The following is a 22,382-nucleotide window of genomic DNA, read 5'->3' as shown; positions in this document are numbered from 1 at the left end:
CATTTGCTTCACTATGATCAAGGATTGAGTCCATCAAAAGATTAAAGTCTCCTCCCAATATTATATCATGAGGGGTGCCAGCGGCTTGCAGCATCCCTTCAAGATCTATAAAAAAAGCTCTGATCATCAGCATTAGGTGCTTAAATATTAGCCAAAATCAACCTTTGCCCCTGAATTTCTGCTAAAACAATAATGACTCTTCCTAATTTATCTTTACTCTGTTTGAGACATTTGAATTGTAGATGCTTTTTTATAAATGTAATGACTCCCCTGCTCTTACTTGAGCCAGAACTAAAGAAAACATGTCCATCCCACATCATCCCAAAGATGCATTTCATGAAGAAACACTATAACATATTTCTTACGTTTAAGAAAAGAAATAACCTTCCTTCTTTTTATGGGGTGCCCCAACCCATTCACATTCCATGTGGAGAAAGACAATCCACTCATTAACATTTGACATATTAGGAAAAAATAGATTGTGTGTCACAAAATAAAATTATAAAGACCACATTCCAACTTTAGTGCAACAATCAAACCCCAAACTTCCCCCCGAACCAAACAAACAGAAAAAAGAAAAAGGTGCACATTTACTCTGCGCACTACAGCACCAACTGACGTCCATCCCGAAAAACTCAAACAGTCCATGTACGCCTACGAGAGCCCCCGCAACAACTTTGTAGTCAGATTGCTCAAGTCCGGTGTTTCTATACAAATTTTGTGAGACAGAATTACATAACAGAAGTTAATCTATAAAATAAACGCAGAGAACGTGTAGATTCATCCACATAACTGTCCGGAAGGTGTGTTCCTCCACAAAACAAGCTCCAGCCACTAGGCGGAACCAGCACAAAAAGAAACAAAAAAGGTGCCCAGTCAGGCCCACTCGGCTGCAATATGAGCACCACAGAATAACTTACTCCATTGACTTTATGAGGGACAATGCTTGCTGGGGACATGTAAATACTTTGCGGCCATCCTTAGCATCTATTCTCAATTTGGCCAGGAACATCAGTGCAAAAGTGACCTTCTGTTGATGTAAGAGTTTTTTGCATTCCTTGAATCGATCACGTTTCTCTCGTCAAATTCGCAAAGTCTGGGAACAAGAAAATGCTGTGGTTCTTCCAAGAAAGCCTTCTTTTACTCCTTGCCACACATAACACAAGATCTCAGAAATTTGGCCAGAATTGATCGGGGCCTGTCTCCCTCAGCGGATCGCCGAGCCGGATCTCTGCTCGCTCGCTCGATTTCCAGCTTATGGCCTTTTATGTAGAGCAGACTCAAAGAGCCTGTCCAGGAATTTTACCATATTCTGACCCTCTGCTCACTTAGAAATTCAAACAATTCGGATGTTATTCTGCCGGTTACATTTCTCCATATCTTCTAACTTTTCCCAGATGTGCTCTAAGTCCGCCTTGGTCGCTAGCAGATTAGCAGCTAATTCCCTCTCCGATGACTCCAGATAATCGATCCGTTTATCAACATCAGCCTCTCTTGTAACCGTCTCAGTGAATTTTGCCTCCATGGCAGTGATCACGCGACGTTTTACAGCAAGCTCCTCCAATTCAGCAATGACCTTTTGTCAGCATTGCTGACACGTTCTTCAATTGTCGCCGAATTTTCTTCACCTCACTGGCCAAATCGACTCCCGGGCTTGCGGCCTGCTACTCAGGGGCTTCAGCTTGAGTATATAAGTGTCTTTTAATGTCTCCAGAGACCGAGGATTTTAAATTTTTTGATATTGTCTTCCTTGAACAGTTAAAAATCAGGGTATATCGAATCTCACCGGTTTGACACAAAAAGTATTAGCTACTCCGAGTTTGGGCTGTTTCTAGGCATAGGCCAACTTGGCTGTCACCTAGAAATTTACTATATGAAATAAAACCCATGTTACCACCTCCATAAATATAAAAAATATATATTCACAATTCGAATGTTTGTGGTGTCAGTGACTGCATATGGAGGACTTTGGTAGTGTTACGACAACAAAAGCTAAGACTTTTGGAAAATTAAACTTTTAAAGGTTGTATGCAGTGAGGTCACATGGTTGCTGTTCACATGGTTTTATTCCCCATATGCTTGAAGTTTCATTAAAACATCATGATTGAAGGGTCTTTGTGACATATCAGTGGTATTGTGAGGTTCATTTAATTATAACAGACCCTGTGGTGATGTCTGCTGAGAGCGAGGCCGGGAGAGGAAGAACGGTAAGGATTGACACCTATGGAAAATTATCTCTTACAATTTTTTGTTACAGTGAGAGCTAGAAAGGGATAAAAAGGGAGTCCGAGAGAGAGAGAGATGCACACAGGAGAGTTCTCGTGTGTGTGTGCATTTGTTAAGCTGAAAATCAAACCCGTTTGTTACACTGAAAAGTGTCAAAATAAAGACTTGTGTTAACATTTACCTGGCCCTCGCTTCCTTGAAGAAATTCAGAGACCTTGTCACAGACGCTTTTCAAATTTCCATGTTTGGAATGCAGAAATGCACTTATACCTCGTCACAATGGAGCCAAAACACGGGAATTTGGAGGAAGTTACACCGTCACAGAGTCCTCGCCCATTGCTGATCTGATCAAGACTCTCACCAGCATCCACCAAATGCAACATCAGGCTCTGCTTGATTCCAGTGATTCCACGTTATCCTTCAAGCTCATGCAGAGGACCGACGGGTGAAACGGAGCTTGATACCACAGGGGGTTTCTACTGGACGACCGCCAGTTTTCTTTGCAACTTGAACTGTGGATCAATGTTTTGGAATCTTGAAATGAACTGATTTTTAACTTGTGTGATGATTATTGAATGTTTTGGACTTGTGATGCTTATTGAAAATTTTTGCTTTGTGTGCTTGTAGCAAGATTTGTGGGCACAAACGAGGCATGACACAAGTAAGGTAAGCTACACGTTTTTCCCCCCAGAGGATTCTTTTATTGACTGAAGTGCAGCAGTGGAGAAGGTTGCAGGGTAGGTGAAGGTGATCGGTGTGCAATCGCCTTCTTTCCTTCATGCAGTGTGATGGTGAACGAATGCCATTATAGGAGAGGTGAGACTCACACCTCATCCGAGTCTTCAAGGGAGACGAAAGCCAGTGAGGTGAATTCTGCTTCCTCCTAGTCACTGCGTGTAAAAACATTATTTGGTGACCTAGCTCACATGCTTTGTTCACATTTATCAGCGAGCTCACGGTACATTTCCTCACCAACTTCTCCTTTTAACTAACTGTTTCTCTTGCTGGATTTTATCCCTGTGTCTCCCTCATTGATTAAAAGGTATCAGGTGTGCCTGGTTACCTCTGCAAGCTAGTCATTGTCGTTGCCAGGGGTGATGTTGATTGAAACCTAGGTGCCTCGCCACAGTGTTAATCTTTTCTGAATTTGAGTTATTAAACTACATTAAAAGACAGCCAATATTTTTTGTTTGGAAGCTTTATTTTGTGTTTATTGTGGAGTGTGGTAATCTTTTCCAAGTTTTGAGTGAAATTATTTGATTGAGGTTTTCCACATTTATCCCTTGTGCGTTTTTGTTATATTTTTCTTTATGGACTAAACTACTGACTTGACTGACCAAGCCAAAAGTCAAACATTTGACAGGTGTTCCATGTCTTTCACCCCAATTCTGAAACAAAAAAATAAGGAAAAGGTGGAAAACTTTACATAATGTCTGGCTCGGCCTTGACGCTCTAGCCCACAAATGGCCAGAGGGACACAAGTATGTATTCCCTCTCATCCACTTCAAGTATTGTGCAAAATTCAGGAGGACGAGGAAGCGGTACTACTGGTTGCACTGCAATGGCCTAACAGGCCATGGTTCCCAGAGTCCATAGAGGTCTTTCACCGGTCTCACCCCATCTACGCTCAGAGTATATGTCACTGCCATAGCAACCGGACATATCCCACTGGGTGGTCTATCAATAGGCAGACATCCTTTGATTGTGAAATTCTTACGTGGTTGAAACAGTCTCGCCCCATCACTGTGCTGGTTTGGGATTTGCCGCTTGTGTTAAGCACTCGCAGGCCCGCAGTTCGAGCCATTGGATTCAGTGAGTTTGTGTGCTCTCATTAAAGGAATGTTGCGTTCAATAAAAGTTATGCTCAAACCACAGGATTTGTGGCATAATGTTGATTACCACAAAAATTTTGACCCATCCTTCCTTTTCTTTAAAAAAGGCAAAAATCCTGGTTTCAGTCTTGGATTTTGGAGGCTTTAAAAGGGATAGTTCACCCCAAAATGAAAGTTCAGTCATTGTTTTCTCACCCCTGTGTTATTATAACCCCATTTGACTTTCTTTCTTTTTCTTAACACAAAGGGACAAATTGTGAAAAGATATTTTGCTCAGTGATGTCTTACAATGGCAGTTTATGGTGATCACATCTTAAAGTTTCAAAAGCATGCAAAAGTATAATTCAGAAGTCTAATAAATTATTCCATGAGACTCACGATTGTTATGAACGCATACGATAAGGTTCATGGGGAGTTCAAGCGAAAACTTGTATTATCTAAAAACAGGTCCGCCACAGCAATATTAACAACAGAATACAACACAGCTGCACACATACCAGAGAATCGAATTTACTAAATACAGTATGTCTGCCATGGTGTACGGTGTTACCGGTTTTACTCAGTACAAGGGACAGCACTGGTGTGAAATTTTATACCAGGTAAAAGAGGGAAACATTATGAATGGATCTACAAACAGAATAAACTTAGAGTAGTTGCCTAATGAATAGTTTGCGACCCATAATAAATTTACCTAAATAGCACATTGAAAGCCAGATGTTCTTTACCAACGTATCAAATTACACAGGCAGCAAATTACACACACTGACAGAAGATGTTTAATTGCAGGTAGCGAATATAATGTGCACGGTGGGTAAAAGACTTCTCGGATTCGGAATGAAACAAGAAATGCTGTTCGACAGACACGCGCTTGAAGAAACACACTTTATTATATTTTTAAGAACAGATGACAGAAAATCCTTCTATGCGTATGTCTGATGCGCTGTTTGTTCGGAGGCATGCAGTCAAAGTCTGTCTAGCAAGTCAGTCCACTGGTGGCCATCTTTGGAATGCTCTCAGGAGGTTATTTCCAGTCATGCCAGTGCAGCTTCTATGTACTTGAATGGGGAAAGACCGAAATCTCAAAAACGGTTGGTCAAGATTTCGATCAAAGAACATATTTCAAATCAGCAATAAAATGTGATAATATTGGAGTCATAAATTGTGCTGCTTTACATCATTTTACGCTAAAACACGCAATTTTTCCGGGCTTGCATAGCTAATGCGCGTTAGCGAGTTGATTGACAGGCAATCTAAAAGGTAATTAATTGGCTTTTTTACCTGTAAGGCGAGACTTCCTTTCTACATCTGTTGACCGTTGGGCGCTAGAGCTTCTTGGTTGGGTGTTCCAATTTCTCCCATTCTTTTAAATAGAAGTGGCCCATTTCTGCTAAATAATCTCTGGTGCAGTCTGAACAGGCTTATGTAAAGGGTTCTCACTCTTTTTTTTCAATCTTCTGAAAAAAAATTGCAAGAATAGTATCGTCTATGAGACTGTCAGACAGACTATCTCAGCTCAGGAGGTGCTCTGAGTTCAGTTCTCTTTATTTCCACAGAGCAGTTCGTTGTGAGTGCAACTCTGCAGGGTCACTTTAGCCTATTAAATCATAAAATAATACAAAAACACGTTCACATCGAACCATAATTTATATTTCAGTGATTATTGTCATCATTATAATTTATTATGTTTAAATTTATAATTGTTTTTAGATCTTAATATTTATTAGTAATTTTCCACCTGTTGTCATAGATGGATACTTGCGTGACGGTAAATGGAAAGGTGGTTATATATGATATTTTTTTTTTTTTTTACCACTTCATTATTTTTGCTTTTTCGTTTGAAGTGCAGTTTGAATCTAGAAATGTCTTTGGTTTAAGTTTTTCATTTTATAATAAATGAATTTAATTTGTAATGCAAAATCACTATAGCAAGAATATTCACCGATCCCTCAGCCAGGGGTTGACAATGTAATTGGATATTGGGATATATTTTTTTATAAAAATATTGTGAACATATTTCTTGCATAGTGCCCAGCCCTAGGAGGGAACAAAACAAATGTATTCACACACAAAGTTATTACCCTTCCGAAGCAGCTAAACTGGGTCCTGGTATGAAAGGTAATAAAACACCAACATTAAACCCGCAACAACCCAAATGGACTGGTAGCCCATGATGGAGAGAATGCACGGGTGAAGTAGGTTCATTGCCAAAGAGATGTTGCCCTTCACAACTGTTGAAAAGCCATATTTAAAAAAATTGAGCAACACACATTTTAATAGCTTCAATTGAATTTTTAGTTAAAATAAATACAAAATAAAGTTCAAAGTTTGAAATCAAGCTGCCTTGCGTTATTGTGTAGGCGATCCTTAACGAAAATGACCCCATAGTACGACCATAGTAGCGTCCAACCAGTTGTAATACCGTTGTAAGTTGGTTTGAACGTGAACACCGCACCGGTGTGAAAATTATATCATGGCAAGTCTAATGTCTGATGAATTTGTAGTCATCATAGAATAGATGCATTTTTATGCCTAGCCTCATTTATTTGAAACGGAGTACTCAATCATACTGTGAGAGATAGGCAGAGGATGATGAAGGCAACTACAGTCATACCTTGTCCTAACCGGATGGCAAACGACACATTATGATAAAGGTATATTTTCTATGTTAATCAGAGTTTTTGTCCTAACCAGCTGTGACAAGCAACAGTACCTTCTGTCAATCACTTGGTTCCTATTTTCAGCATCGCGCCAGGCCACCAGCTTGAAATTTATCTCGTGCAGTCTCATGAATACGCAGAGGAGAGCAACTGTCGGTTAAGAGTGTCACCAAATAATCCATTTCGTTTTGTTTCTCACCAAACCTTATTGTATGCTTACATTACAATCATGAGTTTCATGGAATAATTTATTAGACTTCTGAATAATAGATTTGTGTCCTTTTGAAGCTTGAAGAGGTGGTCACTATAAACTATTGTGACCTCACTGAGCACAACATTATTTCACAATTTCTCCCTTTGTGTTTAGAAATAGAAAGTCAAATGTAAAATGGGGGGGGGGGTTGACTAACCCTTTAAAGGCAGAAATGTTAAGCTTATAATTTTTAAAAGCACTTACATAAATTAACCTGTTAAAACTCTTGTACTATGAGATAAAAAGTTGTTTAAATCATCGCTTATTTGCTTGTTTTAGGGGTTACGGATTGACCCCATTCACTTCCATTCTAAGTGCCTCACTGTAACCCAGGTTCTTTTTTTTATTAATTTTAGAAACTAAGGGACAAGTCAAAACTAATTCTTGTGGTAATCAACAAAGGAATATGAGTTGAAGTGGTGGTAACTGGCACACTTGTCCTAAAAGTCAATTCAGACAGTGAGAGGTTGTGTGGACCAGAACAGAAAGTGCATGTATTTCACTGGATAAAGTAAACGTACCTGCACAGAAAATGCAGAGGACCTCCTTAGAAGGAGAAACAGCTCAGAGTTTGTCATTGATATCTAACCCAACCTCAGAGAAACTGAGAAAAACTAGAACATTATTTCATAGAGTGAGTTGACTGTTAAGTACAGTATATATGAAAATGACACTAATACAGATACTGACTGATTCTGATTAAATGTATGTGACTGATTGTAAGTGCCATTACAGGTGACCACCTGCAAGACAACAGCAGGATTTAAAGGCCAAGAAAGCGTTTTCATGTATTTCTAAACTAATATCTTTTGAACTACAGTCTTGAAACTCACTTTTCATCTTCTCTAATATTTGCCCTATTTTAGTGCCCTGATTTCTAAATACACACTGTTAGAATGAGGGTGGCAAAAATAGAGAAATACAGCAGAGATAAATTGGGCTACACCCTACATCCATAATATAAAAAAAAAAAAAAGATAATATTATCTGAAAAATATGAAGGCCATGGGAAAATCACCTTTTTATTCAGGAAGAAGTCACATGAACAATTAGTCCTTGAAATATCAGAGCAGCAGCAACCAGCTTGTTCAGCTGTCTCTTATCCTTCATCTCATCTTTGAACAGTGACTGGTTGGTAGATTAAAAGGGACTTTTAACATGTTTTTATTGACTAGTGATTAGTCCAGTTATTATGTATAACAATAAGTCCAACCAGATGTAAACAAAACATGTTTAATGAACAGTATGCAAACAGCAAACTCACCATTCTACTTGTAAATGCATTGTAATCCTTATTCATTTATGTGGCTCCTTTATTAATAAAAGTATTGGTATGGTATGTCCTATAACCATGTCTAAGAATGCACAGTAGCAAGCAACCTATATAGTCCGTATAAAAAGATCCTAAACATTTAGCATGTTTAATAAAACAATAATAATTTTATTAAAAAGCCAATGTCTCTGTATACCTGTATAAATATAATTTCTAACTCATCTGTTTGTGACTTTAAGCAACAGCTGCACATGGGACAGCTATAGCGACAAGCTAATGTGCATGCACGGACAGGCAGGGCCGACCCCATAGCATTTTTTTTTAACTAACCAAACACACTAATCACATACACAAATTAATACACATCTTTAATGAAATTTCAAGACTTTGTAAATTAATAAGAAAGAATTCAATTTTAAGGTAAGGTAGAGGCAATTTACACTTATTGTTAATAGTGGCTCATGCTATTTGCGCCCTGGTGGAAATTGTGGCAGATATAATTTGCACAGCAGTGTATTATAGTGTATTCTAAAAAAGTGGCTAATATAACAACATATTCAGTGTATGTAGTATAAGTATTGTGACGGAACTTACATATATTGCTGGCTTTTGTGTTAATTTTTATTTAAAACAAATGACTCTCACTCCAATGGCGCACATCCACTGTCTGTCTTTGCTTCGATGGGATGCATGAGTGAAACTGGCAAAGGCAGACTCATACTCAGATCGATGATAGGCGATTGGCTCTTTTAGCTGTAAAACGGGACTTCCTCTTCTACATCCGCCATATTGGGCGTTTCAACTTCTCCCCCTCTTTTATAATACCTGTGCTCCGTCTCTGGCTAAATAGTCTCTGATGGAACATTCAATCAAGCACGAAATAACGGCAAGAGAAGGGTTGCTTTGGTGTTAAATTATAACCTGCTGTCAGAAGAAGAGTCTTTACACAGGTACGATGTCAATAAACATTAAAACCTCTTAAAAGTTAGAACACAGAACGCCGAGCCTTCCTGTCAACCGCTGTTGTTTCACTACAGACTGTTTGCAGCACTATATGTACTCTGTCTTGTTTGATCTCTCTCTCTCTCAGACTAGTAATTGTGTTCAGGCTGGTGTTCTGTGTAGCGAAGGCACTTTTTGTCAGTTAACTCCTATTAAAAGAGGAATGTACAACAAGTGTACATGGCTGGGAAGTGTAAGAAGTTGTCACCCTTGAAATTTCCTGATGATGAGATTTCCTTGAACTCATGTATTAATTGAGGTACAGAAGTCTTCAGAGACACCTCATTCATGCAATAAAAGATTGTGCTTTATGTTGCTTGCATGGTTTAAAATGTTATCACTAATATGTATATTTATTAATGTAGTTATCAATGTATCTATTGATGTTAATATGCTCTATTTGTCTGTGAAAACTCTATTGGAAAAAATAGACAATAGCCAGAATCAACCCTCTTAAATAGCTACTCTGCACTACACTAGGAATACAATATGCCAAAGATGTACCACTTTTCCTAAAGATACAGGGAAAAACACTGTCACTAGATGTTCTGAGAAAAAACTAAAAAACATGAACATGGACGTTTCGAGACATTTTGTCAAAGTCTACTAGAGGACAAATGAAATTATTTAATCCTAGAGATCAAAGCAGCTAAAGTAATCACATCTATCTTTTGCATAAACGTGACATAATACAAAGGTTTCTATGTGTTAATGCATCTTCTGAGAGATGGTGTAATGAATAAAGCAGCACTGGAGTGGTGGGTTAGTGTGTTATATCTCCTCCAGTGATTCGCTTGGCACCAGATCTCTCTTCTTACCACTGCTCACCTTAAGAAAACCATTTGAGTCCTCACTCTTACCAACACAAATCTATTATGAAAGAATGAAACAACTGAAAAGATGAAAAGAACAAACTGTCAACTAGACTGAATCAGGGGAAATGTTTTTTTGAATGATTTGATCTAATGTGATAAGAGATACAAATAAATTCTGTAAAAAGTATTTGACTTGATATTTTCAGCAGTTTAGTATAGTATTTAGTATAGTATAGTATTTCAGTCATTAGTATAGCAATTTCAATTTGATTGTTGATGCAAGCCTTTTCTTATGTAACTGTTCCCCCCCCCCCCCAAAAAAGAATGAGTCTATTGACCTGTTTCAGTGATGTCACTTTTCCCCGCAGCCGCCATATTTGTGACCATCAGTGGGAGGAAACAATGGCGGTGAATGGAAAAACACCCTTGAAACAAGATCAAGAAAAACATAAAAAATTGCTTTTGGTCTATGCCCAGTCCCAGGAAAGGATCATACAGGTCTGAAGACTACAAAAATATTGCTAAATTGAACTTTCGAGGACATTTAAAGATATTTTATCCATGATTCATCTCGGTACGCCGGCGAGTCTGATGTGTGACCGGCGAGTACACACGCCCACCAGTACACAGGGTTGGGAGGGTTACTTTTGAAATGTATTCCACTACAGATTACAGAATAAATGCTGTAAAATGTAATTTGTAACGTATTCCGTTAGATTACTTAAGGTCAGTAATGTATTCTAAATACTTTGGATTACTTCTTCAGCACTGGTAGATTTTTTTCACTTGTTTTAACTATAAAAACTCTGCCAGTACAGTAAGACAAAATACACTTGTTAAAAATACATTCTCTGAAAAACCTAAATATCTTATGCAGTGTTGTTTCTAAAACAAGATAAATCAAATTGATCTTGTTTTAAGGATTTTTAGATATTTTTACAGGAAAACAATACAAAAATTATTATCAAGAATATGATTTTTGCCCTAATATCAAAGGTCTTACTAGAAAAATAGAAATTATGATCCAACGTGAATTTTCTTGATAATAAAATATGATCATGTCTGGTAACGTGCATGTAAAATGGCTAGAAATAGCATTTTATCTTAGCGTAAAGCTGACAATTTACACAAGGTTTATTTCTATTTCTTCTGCTCCAAACTTACTTCAAACTTACTTCTCTGTCTGCTCGTATGAATGTAACACATCATAAGAAAGTGTTTCACCGCTGTTCAAATGCACTTTGGATCACATAATTTATCTGTATAAATGTTTTCCATCTGAAAGGACTAAATATTAAATGAAACAAATGACAAAATGCAAAGTAATCTCTTCAGTAATCAAAATACTTTTTGAATGTAACTGTATTCTAATTACCAATGATTTAAATTGTAACTGAAGTGGAATACAGTTACTTATATTTTGTATTTTAAATAAGTAATCCCGTTACATGTATTCAGAATCAGAATCAGCTTTATTGCCAAGTATGCTTACACATACAAGGAATTTGTCTTGGTGACAGGAGCTTCCAGTGTACAACAATACAAAAACAATACAAAAACAGCAGCAAGACTTAGATAATAATAAAAAATAAAAATAAAAACTAATTATACACATACGTACAGACACATACATACATACACACATTTTTGTTTTGTTTTTTCAGAGGAATGAAATGGCAGAAGAGGTTGTATGTGTTGGATAAATATAAGAAAGACTAAACTGTGTATTGCACATAGTTATTGCTCAATGGGGCAATTTAACTGTTCATGAGATGGATAGCCTGAGGAAAAAAACTGTTCCTGTGCCTGACGGTTCTGATGCTCAGAGCTCTGAAGCGTTGGCCAGAAGGCAACAGATCAAAAAGGTAGTGGGCATGGTGAGTGGGGTCCAGAGTGATTTTTCCAGCCTTTTTCCTCACTCTGGAAGTGTATAGTTCTTGAAGGGGGGGCAGGGGGCAACCAATAATCCTCTCAGCAGTCCGAACTGTCCTTTGTAGTCTTCTGATGTCTGATTTCATAGCTGAACCAAACAAGACAGTTATTGAAGTGCAGAGGACAGACTCAATGACTGCTGAGTAAAACTGTATCAGCAGCGCCTGTGCCAGGTTGAATTTCCTCAACTGGCGAAGGAAATACAACATCTGCTGGGCCTTTTTCACAATGGAGTCAATGTGGGTCTCCCCCTTCAGGTTCTGTGAGATGGTGCCACAGTGCTGTTTAGAATGGTGAGGGGGGTCAGTGTTGGGGTGTTCCTCCTAAAGTCCACAATGATCTCAGCTCAAGGTTGTTTTGACTGCACCAGACAGCCAGCTGTTTAACCTCCCTTCTGTATGCAGACTCATCGTCATCTCGGATGAGGCCGATGACAGTGGTGTCATCTGCAAACTTCAGGAGCTTGACAGAGGGGTCCTTGGCAATGCAGTCATTGGTGTAGAGGGAGAAGAGTAGTGGGGAGAGCACACATCCCTGGGGGCACCAGTGCTGATTGTACAGGTGCTAGAAGTGAGTTTCCCCTGTCTCACAAGCTGCTGCCTGTCCGTCAGAAAGCTGGTAATCCACTGACAGATAGGCATGGGAACAGAAAGATGGTGTAATTTATTCTGGAGTATAGCTGGGATGATGGTGTTGAAAGCCGAACTGAAGTCCACAAAAAGGATCCTTGCATATGTCCCTGGTCTGTCTAGATGTTGCAGGATATGATGCAATCCTATTTGACTGCATCATCTACAGACCTGTTTGCTCGATAAGCAAATTGAAGGGGATCTAGAAAGGGTCCAGTGATGTTCTTCAGGTGGGCCAACACAGCCTCTCAAATGATTTCATGACCACAGATGTCAGGGCGACAGGTCTGTAGTCATTAAGTCCTGTGATTTTTGGTTTCTTTGGGACAGGAATAATGATTGAGCGTTTGAAGCAGCATGGGACTTCACACTGCTCCAGTGATCTATTGAAGATCTGTGTGAAGATGTGGGCCAGCTGGTTAGCACAGGATCGAAGACACGCTGGTGAGACGCCATCTGGGCCTGAAGATTTCCTCGTCTTTTGTTTCCGAAAGACGCGGCTCACATTATCTTCACAGATCTTAAGTGAAGGTTGAGTAGCAGGAGGGGGGAGGAGGGGGGTTGCAGGAGGTGTTGGTGTTTGTGTGACGTGAAGGTCAGAGTGGGTGTGGGGTGTGAGATTGGGCCTTTCAAATCTGCAGTAGAACACGTTCAGGTCGTCAGCCAGTTGTTGGTTCCCTACAGGATTGGGGGTAGGAGTCCTGTAATTTGTGAGTTGTTTCATGCCACTCCACACTGATGCAGGGTCATTAGCTGAAAACTTGTTTTTCAGCTTCTCAGAGTATCTTCTTTTAGCCACTCTGATTTTCTTGTTCAGTGTGTTCCTGGCCTGATTGTACAAGACTTTATCCCCACCCTTGTAAGCATCCTCTTTGGCCTGACGAAGCTGCCTGATCTCTGCTGTAAACCACGGTTTGTCATTGTTGAACTTTAAATAAGTCCTAGTAGGAATGCACATATGATACAGAAACTGATATATGATGTAACAGTATCTGTGAGCTCGTCCAGGTCTGTGGCTACAGCCTCAAAAACACTCCAATCCGTGCGATCGAAGCAGGCTTGTAGTTCCAGCTCTGCTTCACTGGTCCATCTTTTTACAGTCCTTACTACAGGCTTGGTTGATTTTAATTTCTGCCTGTAGGTTGGAAGAAGATGAACCAGACAGTGATCAGAGATTCCCAAAGCTGCTCTAGGGACAGAGCGATATGCATCCTTTATTGTTGTGTAACAATGATCCAGTATGTTCCTGTCTCTGATGGGGCTTGTGATGTGCTGTCTGTATTTGGGCAGTTCACGTGTGAGATTTGCTTTGTTAAAATCCCCAAGAATAATAATAACTGAGTCCAGGTATTGTCGTTCCATGTCTGTGATTTGATCAGCCAGCTGTTGCAGCGCTGTGTTTAAACACGTGTTTGGTGCGATATACACACTCACCAGAATAAACAAGGAAATCTCCTGCGGCGAGTAGAAAGGCTTACAGTTAATAAAGAGCGCTTCCAAATTAGGACAGCACATCCTCTTTAACGTTGTTACATCTGTACACCAACTTTCATTGATATAAAAGCATGTTCCACTGCCTCTCGTTTTCCCCGTCAACTCCGCGATGCGATCCACTCTGAACAGCTGGAAGCCCGGCAGATGTAACACGCTGTCTGGAATGGCTTCACTCAGCCAGGTTTCTGTGAAGCACAAGGCAGCAGAGGTTGAAAAGTCCTTGTTTGTGCGGGTGAGGAGATGTAGTTGTCCGTTTTGTTAGGAAGAGACCGGAGATTCGCTAAGTGAATACTCGGCAGCGCTGTTCAAAATCTGTGCCGACGGAGTTTGACCAGCGCACCGGCTCGTCTCCCTCGCCTGCATCTCTTGAACAGCAGAGCTGCGCCTCCAACTAAAATGTCTAGCAAAACGTCTGAATATTCGAAAACCGGGAAAAGATTGTCTGGTATATGCTGTTGAATGTTCAGCAGTTCGTCTCTGTTAAAACTGACTGGAAAAAGATTACTAAACCCAGGACAAACAAACAAAAACAACAAAAGAACTGAGTAGCTCCACACCGAGGCAGCCATCCGCGGCGCCATCATGATGAACATCCGTTACTCCCCAACCCTGCTGGTACATCACTGTAAACATCTCTCATTCAGACGTTACAAATGTTTTTGTGATGTTTTCTGGTCTGATTTAGTCACAGTATTAAAAAACGTCTGTGACGATCCCGTCTGTATGAATGTAGGAGCTGCTTTTAACTCTTGAAGAAGGTTTATGTTGCATCTCACAGTAGAGCACAATGAAGGTAAATGGAATATTGGTCACAAACATGGTGGCGTGGTTATCAGTGATAACAGGTCAATATAGATGTGATGTTACCTGAGCCTCTTTCACAGTCATGTGACCCAGCTCCTTGTTGCCATGGACACCTTGCGTCACCTTCCAGACTCTCTCACCTGGATGCACTCGCTGCACAAAATTAGCTGGGAAGAATCCAACTCTATCACCACATTTACCCTGCACACAAAAGCACATGTTGTACACCTCTTAATCACCTAAATGTTTAAAATTAAGAGAGATTTAACTCAATTAACTGCATTGCCTTTGCAATTTGATAAAAAAGCTACTCCAGACAGATATCAAAATCAATGTCAGTAAATGTCAAACTCAATATATGAAAATCAATAAATGGGTGTTTCTTCAACTGCGGGCAATTTCATGTTCCAGGGGTTGTTTTATATTAAAACAAACAGATTTAAACTTTTTTCTTTTTGTTATATGAAGATGACATTAAAACTGACTGAAACTTTTGACCAGGCCTTCATCATTCATTTTTTGGTACTTTCAAATGCTTTGTATGTACAAATTATATATGTACAAGATTTAGCCTTGTCCCAGACCCAGACTTTCAATATTAAACTATGAAAATCCATTATAAAAAAATACTAAATATTACATGATTAAAATTATCATATTCTAAATAAAGAGTGAAATAAACAAACCACTGGAATATTTGTGAAAATGATTTCTTTCAACTTTTCAAACATTTTAACTCTCCCACAGTTGTTTCCACCACACCAAAACATTTTCCCCCTAATAATGTTTTTTTCAAAAGTTAGTGTACTTGTTAATCAAGTGTACAAAAGTGTCAGTGAAGAGCATGCTTGAGATGAAATATGAGACAAAACAAAGAAAAATCAAGGGAAATATCAGTTATGAGCAGAAGATTTCCATTCAATCTGTAATGTTACCAAATTATGCAAAAAGTGTGAAAATATTATTTAATTGGATGTATTTTAGGGTACATAAAATGTTAGCTATGAAATTAGCCTAAGCAAGACAAAGGAGTTGCCATTTTATTTTTAAAAACTTTAAAAATGTCATTTCTATCAGTATCATTTCCACTGCAGAATTCTAATAAACACAATACAGACTTTGAGATGTGCTGGAAATGACACTGGGCTGGGAATTTTCTTGACAAAAATCTCCTGTGATGCATGGACATAAACTGCTGGACATTGAAAAATTAAATAAACTAGTGAGAGTGTGAAAAATGTTTTATCAATCCACAGTACTAAAAGTGCCCAAAGTTAAAGAAACACCCGTCTGACGTAATATCTCTGAAAAGATTACTGCTGTGATATTGTTGAATGAACTGCTCACCTTCCACCACTCTTCATTAGAATCGTCGATCACCTGAACTCTGTCACCTGGACTGTGTTTAAAAGAAAGAGAGGGAGTCACACACAAAATCATATATTTGTTTCAATCCATCTAATGCATACTGTATATCACACAGACGTGCACTTGTCTACTTATGTTTGTATTTGCAGAAGTACTGTCCCCTTCTCATTTGTAATGAATGTGTTCTCTGGTGAGTGGAGAATTTGTCACAGACACACACACACACACACACACTGGACTCACTGTAGCTCAAGATCATTTAACTCTTGAGGGAGAAACTTGAAAAGTGCCACATAAGTATGAACACAGTGAACTTTAGGAACCTGAAGAGAGAAGACAGAAAGTGCTTTGACCATACTGTATATATGTGAAAACATACATTAAGACCATAAAATAAAGAAATAATCAAATATTTAGTGATGAATGAGTTTTGATTTATCATGTCTCCATTGAACAATCTGTGTCATTGCTGAAAAACAGACAGAACACAGAAATATGACTGTACCTTTGATATCTCCTCCAGTTCAGAGTTCACATTCTCAGGAACACACACATCTGTGCATTAAACAGACACGGTGTCATAATGTTTACAAATATATTACAATATCTCTATTGAAATGTGGTATGGAAGCACAGTAGCTCTCTGTGTTGTGTCTTCCCCTGTTCAGTGTTTCTTGTGCACAACATATTTAATGTGCTGCTGTTCTGCAGTTCATCTTAAGTTATGATTTAGTGTTTACATTTTCATGAGAAATGCGTTTGTCTAATTGACCTTAGTCAGAGTAGCCCCATGCTTAACGGGAATGAAAACGAGGCTGTTAGGAAAAAAAAGTACAGTGTATTCTATAGGTCGTGCTGTTGTTTAAAGTGGTGTTGATCATTCAGCTGACAAAATGTTAAAAATACATCTTTCCAAAAGAACTTAAATAACTCCAGAAAACAGAGTTCTGAGAATTAGATGTGATCTGGGACCTTTATACAGCTGTATACAGTGTGTGCCATTGTACAGTGTAGTATAAGCAGCTGATGGACTCACCCATACTCCCCTCAGCTGTATCTGTAGTTGGTACAGCCCAAACTGAATATGTGTGTGTGTGTGTTCCTTTAACAAGTGTTATACAGGTGCATCTCAATAAATTAGAATGTCGTGGAAAAGTTAATTTATTTCAGTAATTCAACTCAAATTGTGAAACTCGTGTATTAAATAAATTCAATGCACACAGGCTGAAGTAGTTTAAGTCTTTGGTTCTTTTAATTGTGATGATTTTGGCTCACATTTAACAAAAACCCACCAATTCACTATCTCAAAAAATTAGAATACATCATAAGACCAATAAAAAAAACATTTTTAGTGAATTGTTGGCCTTCTGGAAAGTATGTTCATTTACTGTATATGTACTCAATACTTGGTAGGGGCTCCTTTTGCTTTAATTACTGCCTCAAGTCGGCGTGGCATGGAGGTGATCAGTTTGTGGCACTGCTGAGGTGGTATGGAAGCCCAGGTTTCTTTGACAGTGGCCTTCAGCGCATCTGCATTTTTTGGTCTCTTGTTTCTCATTTTCCTCTTGACAATACCCAATAGATTCTCTATGGGGTTCAGGTCTGGTGAGTTTGCTGGCCAGTCAAGCACACCAACACCATGGTCATTTAACCAACTTTTGGAGCTTTTGGCAGTGTGAGCAGGTGCCAAATCCTGCTGGAAAATGAAATCAGCATCTTTAAAAAGCTGGTCAGCAGAAGGAAGCATGACGTGCTCCAAAATTTCTTGGTAAACGGGTGCAGTGACTTTGGTTTTCAAAAAACACAATGGACCAACACCAGCAGATGACATTGCACCCCAAATCATCACATACTGTGGAAACTTAACACTGGACTTCAAGCAACTTGGGTTATGAGCTTCTCCACCCTTCCTCCAGACTCTAGGACCTTGGTTTCCAAATGAAATACAAAACTTGCTCTCATCTGAAAAGAGGACTTTGGACCACTGGGCAACAGTCCAGTTGTTCTTCTCCTTAGCCCAGGTAAGACACCTCTGATGTTGTCTGTGGTTCAGGAGTGGCTTAACAAGAGGAATACGACAACTGTAGCCAAATTCCTTGACACGTCTGTGTGTGGGGCTCTTGATGCCTTGACCCCAGCCTCAGTCCATTCCTTATGAAGTTCACCCAAATTCTTGAATCGATTTTGCTTGACAATCCTCATAAGGCTGCGGTTCTCTCGGTTGGTTGTGCATCTTTTTCTTCCACACTTTTTCCTTCCACTCAACTTTCTGTTAACATGCTTGGATACAGCACTCTGTGAACAGCCAGCTTCTTTGGCAATGAATGTTTGTGGCTTACCCTCATTGTGAAGGGTGTCAATGATTGTCTTCTGGACAACTGTCAGATCAGCAGTCTTCCCCATGACTGTGTAGCCTAGTGAACCAAACTGAGAGACCATTTTGAAGGCTCAGGAAATCTTTGCAGGTGTTTTGAGTTGATTAGCTGATTGGCATGTCACCATATTCTAATTTTTTGAGATAGTGAATTGGTGGGTTTTTGTTAAATGTGAGCCAAAATCATCACAATTAAAAGAACCAAAGACTTAAACTACTTCAGTCTGTGTGCATTGAATTTATTTAATATACGAGTTTCACAATTTGAGTTGAATTACTGAAATAAATGAACTTTTTCATGACATTCTAATTTATTGAGATGCACCTGTAGTTGTAATGCTGACATGTGCTGTAAGGGAGTCGAGTTCATGAAATCCCGGCTTGTGTGTTCTTATTTGATACTCATCTGTCATAAGAAGTTGTGGCACAGACTGTAAGACTCTCTGTTTTTTATCTGTCTATTTAATATGACATCTACCCTGACTAGGAGAATCTGTAAATAATCTAAAGAATGCAAGACTTTACAAGGGTTAACCTCAAAAAACAAAACAAAACAATAAAACACTCTATGTTTTATCTATAGCTGTTTCACATAGATCTTTCTACAATATGTATAAAGTAATGACCATTGAGTTGTTCTCTCACCATTCTCACCATTCTCATTCAGTTTCTCCTCAGACATACATTCATTCTTCTGCTGAGGCTCCTCTTCATCCTCAAAAACACAATCAATGTTTCACACAATAATGAAAAGAATATGTGATGAATATTCAGGGAAAAAAGCTGTTGTTTGGTAATAGAATGAGAGAGACATATACAATCATTCAGAAGTGACACAATACTGAATCTATGAAAAATTTATTTAAAGAGGTTAAAGTTGAACTACATCAATATCTAAAAGTAATCCATCTATTGTTAATAAATACTGATATTTAATATAGCTGAGGCTCTCGGCTTTCCAACAACACCTAAACACCAGTACGGATGAGCACATGGCGAGTGTTCATCTGCATAATGCAGCATCTGCATTTCTGATCTGGATCTGTACATACACACACTCACTTATGGTATATACACACCAGGCTTTGGGTCGAAGACTCTCAAAAACTCCCAAAACTGGAACGGCTGGCCAGAGAGGTTCCATAATGCAGTGTGGCATACACTGGATCCATCTGAGCTCTCAAATTAAAAATAACCCAACAATGTTAGAAATAACTTAATATAATAACCCACCTATTGGGTAAAAAAAATTAACCCAACAGTTTAATATTTTTATACTCACACACTCAATCTATTACATGAGTATGTAGAATATATAATATAAACAAAACTTTCTTTGAGAATGGTGCTCTTCAAATATTCTACACTTTAAATCAGACATTGTTTTGTGGTTGTCCCACACATACCTTGTGTTCACAACACATAATCGATCATTGGTCAGTAAAGGTGAGCTTAAGTTCCTTTTGAACATCACAGACTGAGAAAAAACACAAAAGAGAAGAAAGGATTCATCTTACCATAAATATAAATACTAATGTTCTATACTAGGAAATAAAACCTACACTTATACACAAATACCTCAATGCATTTAAAAGCAAAATTATGTGTTTTCACAAATACCTAAATAGTTACTGTAAGCACTAGAGCTAGGCATGCTCCACTAATGGTGTCTTGCTGAATCTTGGCTCCTCTTAAGGTTTCTTTCTCATCTACACTATACTTTGCAAGGCTGCTTTGAAACATTTTGTATTATGAGTATGAGTTCTCCAGTAGAGGCTCTGTTGCTGCTCTGCTCAAAGTTAAAATATTTTCAATTTTGAAGCTGTTGCCACAAAATTTTCGAAACATCAGCTAATGATTACTGGATGAAGGCTGGACAATTCGGATGAAGTTTCATTATGTGGGCAGTGCCAGCGCTAAAAGCAGAGGACTTCTGCAGCTCTTTTGTATGTGGAGTACAATGCAGCACTTAATGATGTCGTTGATGCCCTGACACAAATCATGAATGCGGCTTCATGATTGCTGTAGCAAAGCGGTTAGTCATGGTCTGCCAGCTGATTAATATTGTGGAGGATGAGAGTTGAAGAGATTTAATGTGCAATAATACGCAACCTATGGTGAATAGTTCTTTCAGTAGTCAACCTCCCACTAAGAAATGTTTAATGATAATTGAATTGCCACTATTTTAGTGAATTTCAATCTTTATCCTTTGGAAGGCTTTGTTTGGAAAATTGTAATAAAGCATTATTGTTACATACTGTTTTGTTTTCTTTCCTAAGAGGGAAATAAATGCATTTTGACAGAAAAAGAAGTATATATAGAGTCAAAATACCAGTACTGTCATAATCTGCAGTAAATCGTGACTAACTATGAAATATCATGCAAAAAAATGTAATTGACCGACAGCACTAATATTTACATATATTACATATTGCAATTTGTTAACATACTTTCATGCTGTGTTCTGTGTCCCATCAACAATCTGTGGTACCTGTTAAGCCCAAAGTATTGTAGGATTTTATATGTAAATAATTAGTTTAAGAATCCTGGCAGCATTCGACCACCAATAAATGTAGGATAAATGACAAATGATCATTAAATATGTAATACAACAGGCTCGTTGTATCTGCTCACAATTTATGTTTCAGGAATTTAGCTCAAGAAGGGAATTATGATTAATTCTGGGAATATATATATATATTTTTTAAGATTAACATTTTTATTGATTCAAGTAAGACAAAGAAAAACAAAACACATTTACAATGAATCAACATTTAACTCCCACTACTACCCCACCCCCTCCCCAATCAACAACCCCACCCTTACCCCCAGCGAACATCCCTATGGTCTCACACAAGTACACAAACACAGAAAAACAATAATATGTATTAATAAAAATATGTATATAATAATCATACACATCTAAAACTACACCTCTCTCCACAGTCCCTCCTTGAGAGTCCCCCAAAAATGTCAAATAACTTCCCCATTGATAGCTCTGCACACTTTGCTAGTTTTTTAATTATTTTCATGTTATAATCCAGTGAGATTCGATACACCCAGCTACATATTTGTTCTTTGAGGTAAACATGGCAAAGAAGTCAAAAATCCTTGGGCTCTGGAGATATTAAAAGACACTTACGTGCTCAAGATGAAAGCTCTGACGGGCCTGCAGACCAGGGACTCGATTTGGATGGTGCGGCGGGAGAAGAAATCCAGCGTCAACTGTCCAACATGTCGGTGATGCTGACGAAGGTTGTTGCTGACTTGGAGGATCTCGCTGTAATACGTCGATCGATTACGGTGATGGAAACAAAATTCTCTGAGTTGGTTACAAGAGTGGCAGATGTTGAGAAATGGATCGATTATCTGGAGTCATCGGAAAGGGAATTATCCGCTAATCCGCTCGTGATCACAATAGACCTGGAAGGCATTTTGGAAAAACTGGAAGATTTGGAAAATAGGAGCCGAAGGAACAATGTACGGATTGTTGGAATTCCTGAGTGTGAAGAAGGCAGAGATATGGTGAAATTCCTGGATGAGCTCTTCCCGAATTTGCTCGACAAAACAGGCCATAAACTGGAAATCGAGCGAGCTCACAGAGTCCTGGCTCACAGATCTGCTGAGGGAGACAGGCCCCAATCAATTCTGGCCAAATTTCTGAGATCATCCAATAAAGATCTCGTGCTGCACCAGGCGAGGAGCAAAGGAAAGCTTTCTTGG

At 38.7% G+C, this 22,382-nt stretch overlaps 1 protein-coding gene across 1 annotated transcript in view; it reads right to left on the bottom strand.

Annotated features, from left to right (window-relative positions):
- The window catches only part of LOC127421046 (SH3 and cysteine-rich domain-containing protein-like), a 47,768-nt gene extending 27,685 nt beyond the window's left edge, over nt 1-20,083 (bottom strand). Inside the window, exons 1-6 of the mRNA XM_051663755.1 lie at nt 20,066-20,083; nt 19,305-19,374; nt 16,791-16,840; nt 16,529-16,608; nt 16,265-16,316; nt 14,981-15,118 (exon numbers count right to left, since the gene is read on the bottom strand). Coding sequence (XP_051519715.1) covers nt 14,981-15,118; nt 16,265-16,316; nt 16,529-16,608; nt 16,791-16,840; nt 19,305-19,374; nt 20,066-20,083 — 408 coding nt within the window. The remainder of the gene's footprint in view (nt 1-14,980; nt 15,119-16,264; nt 16,317-16,528; nt 16,609-16,790; nt 16,841-19,304; nt 19,375-20,065) is intronic.
- Between the last annotated feature and the right edge of the window lie 2,299 nt (nt 20,084-22,382).

The sequence above is a fragment of the Myxocyprinus asiaticus genome, chromosome 30 (genome assembly GCF_019703515.2).
Source record: "Myxocyprinus asiaticus isolate MX2 ecotype Aquarium Trade chromosome 30, UBuf_Myxa_2, whole genome shotgun sequence".
In the NCBI taxonomy this organism is placed as follows: Eukaryota; Metazoa; Chordata; class Actinopteri; order Cypriniformes; family Catostomidae; genus Myxocyprinus; species Myxocyprinus asiaticus.
Note: the sequence above shows the minus strand (reverse complement) of the source record. Positions and strands in the feature narration are given on the sequence as shown.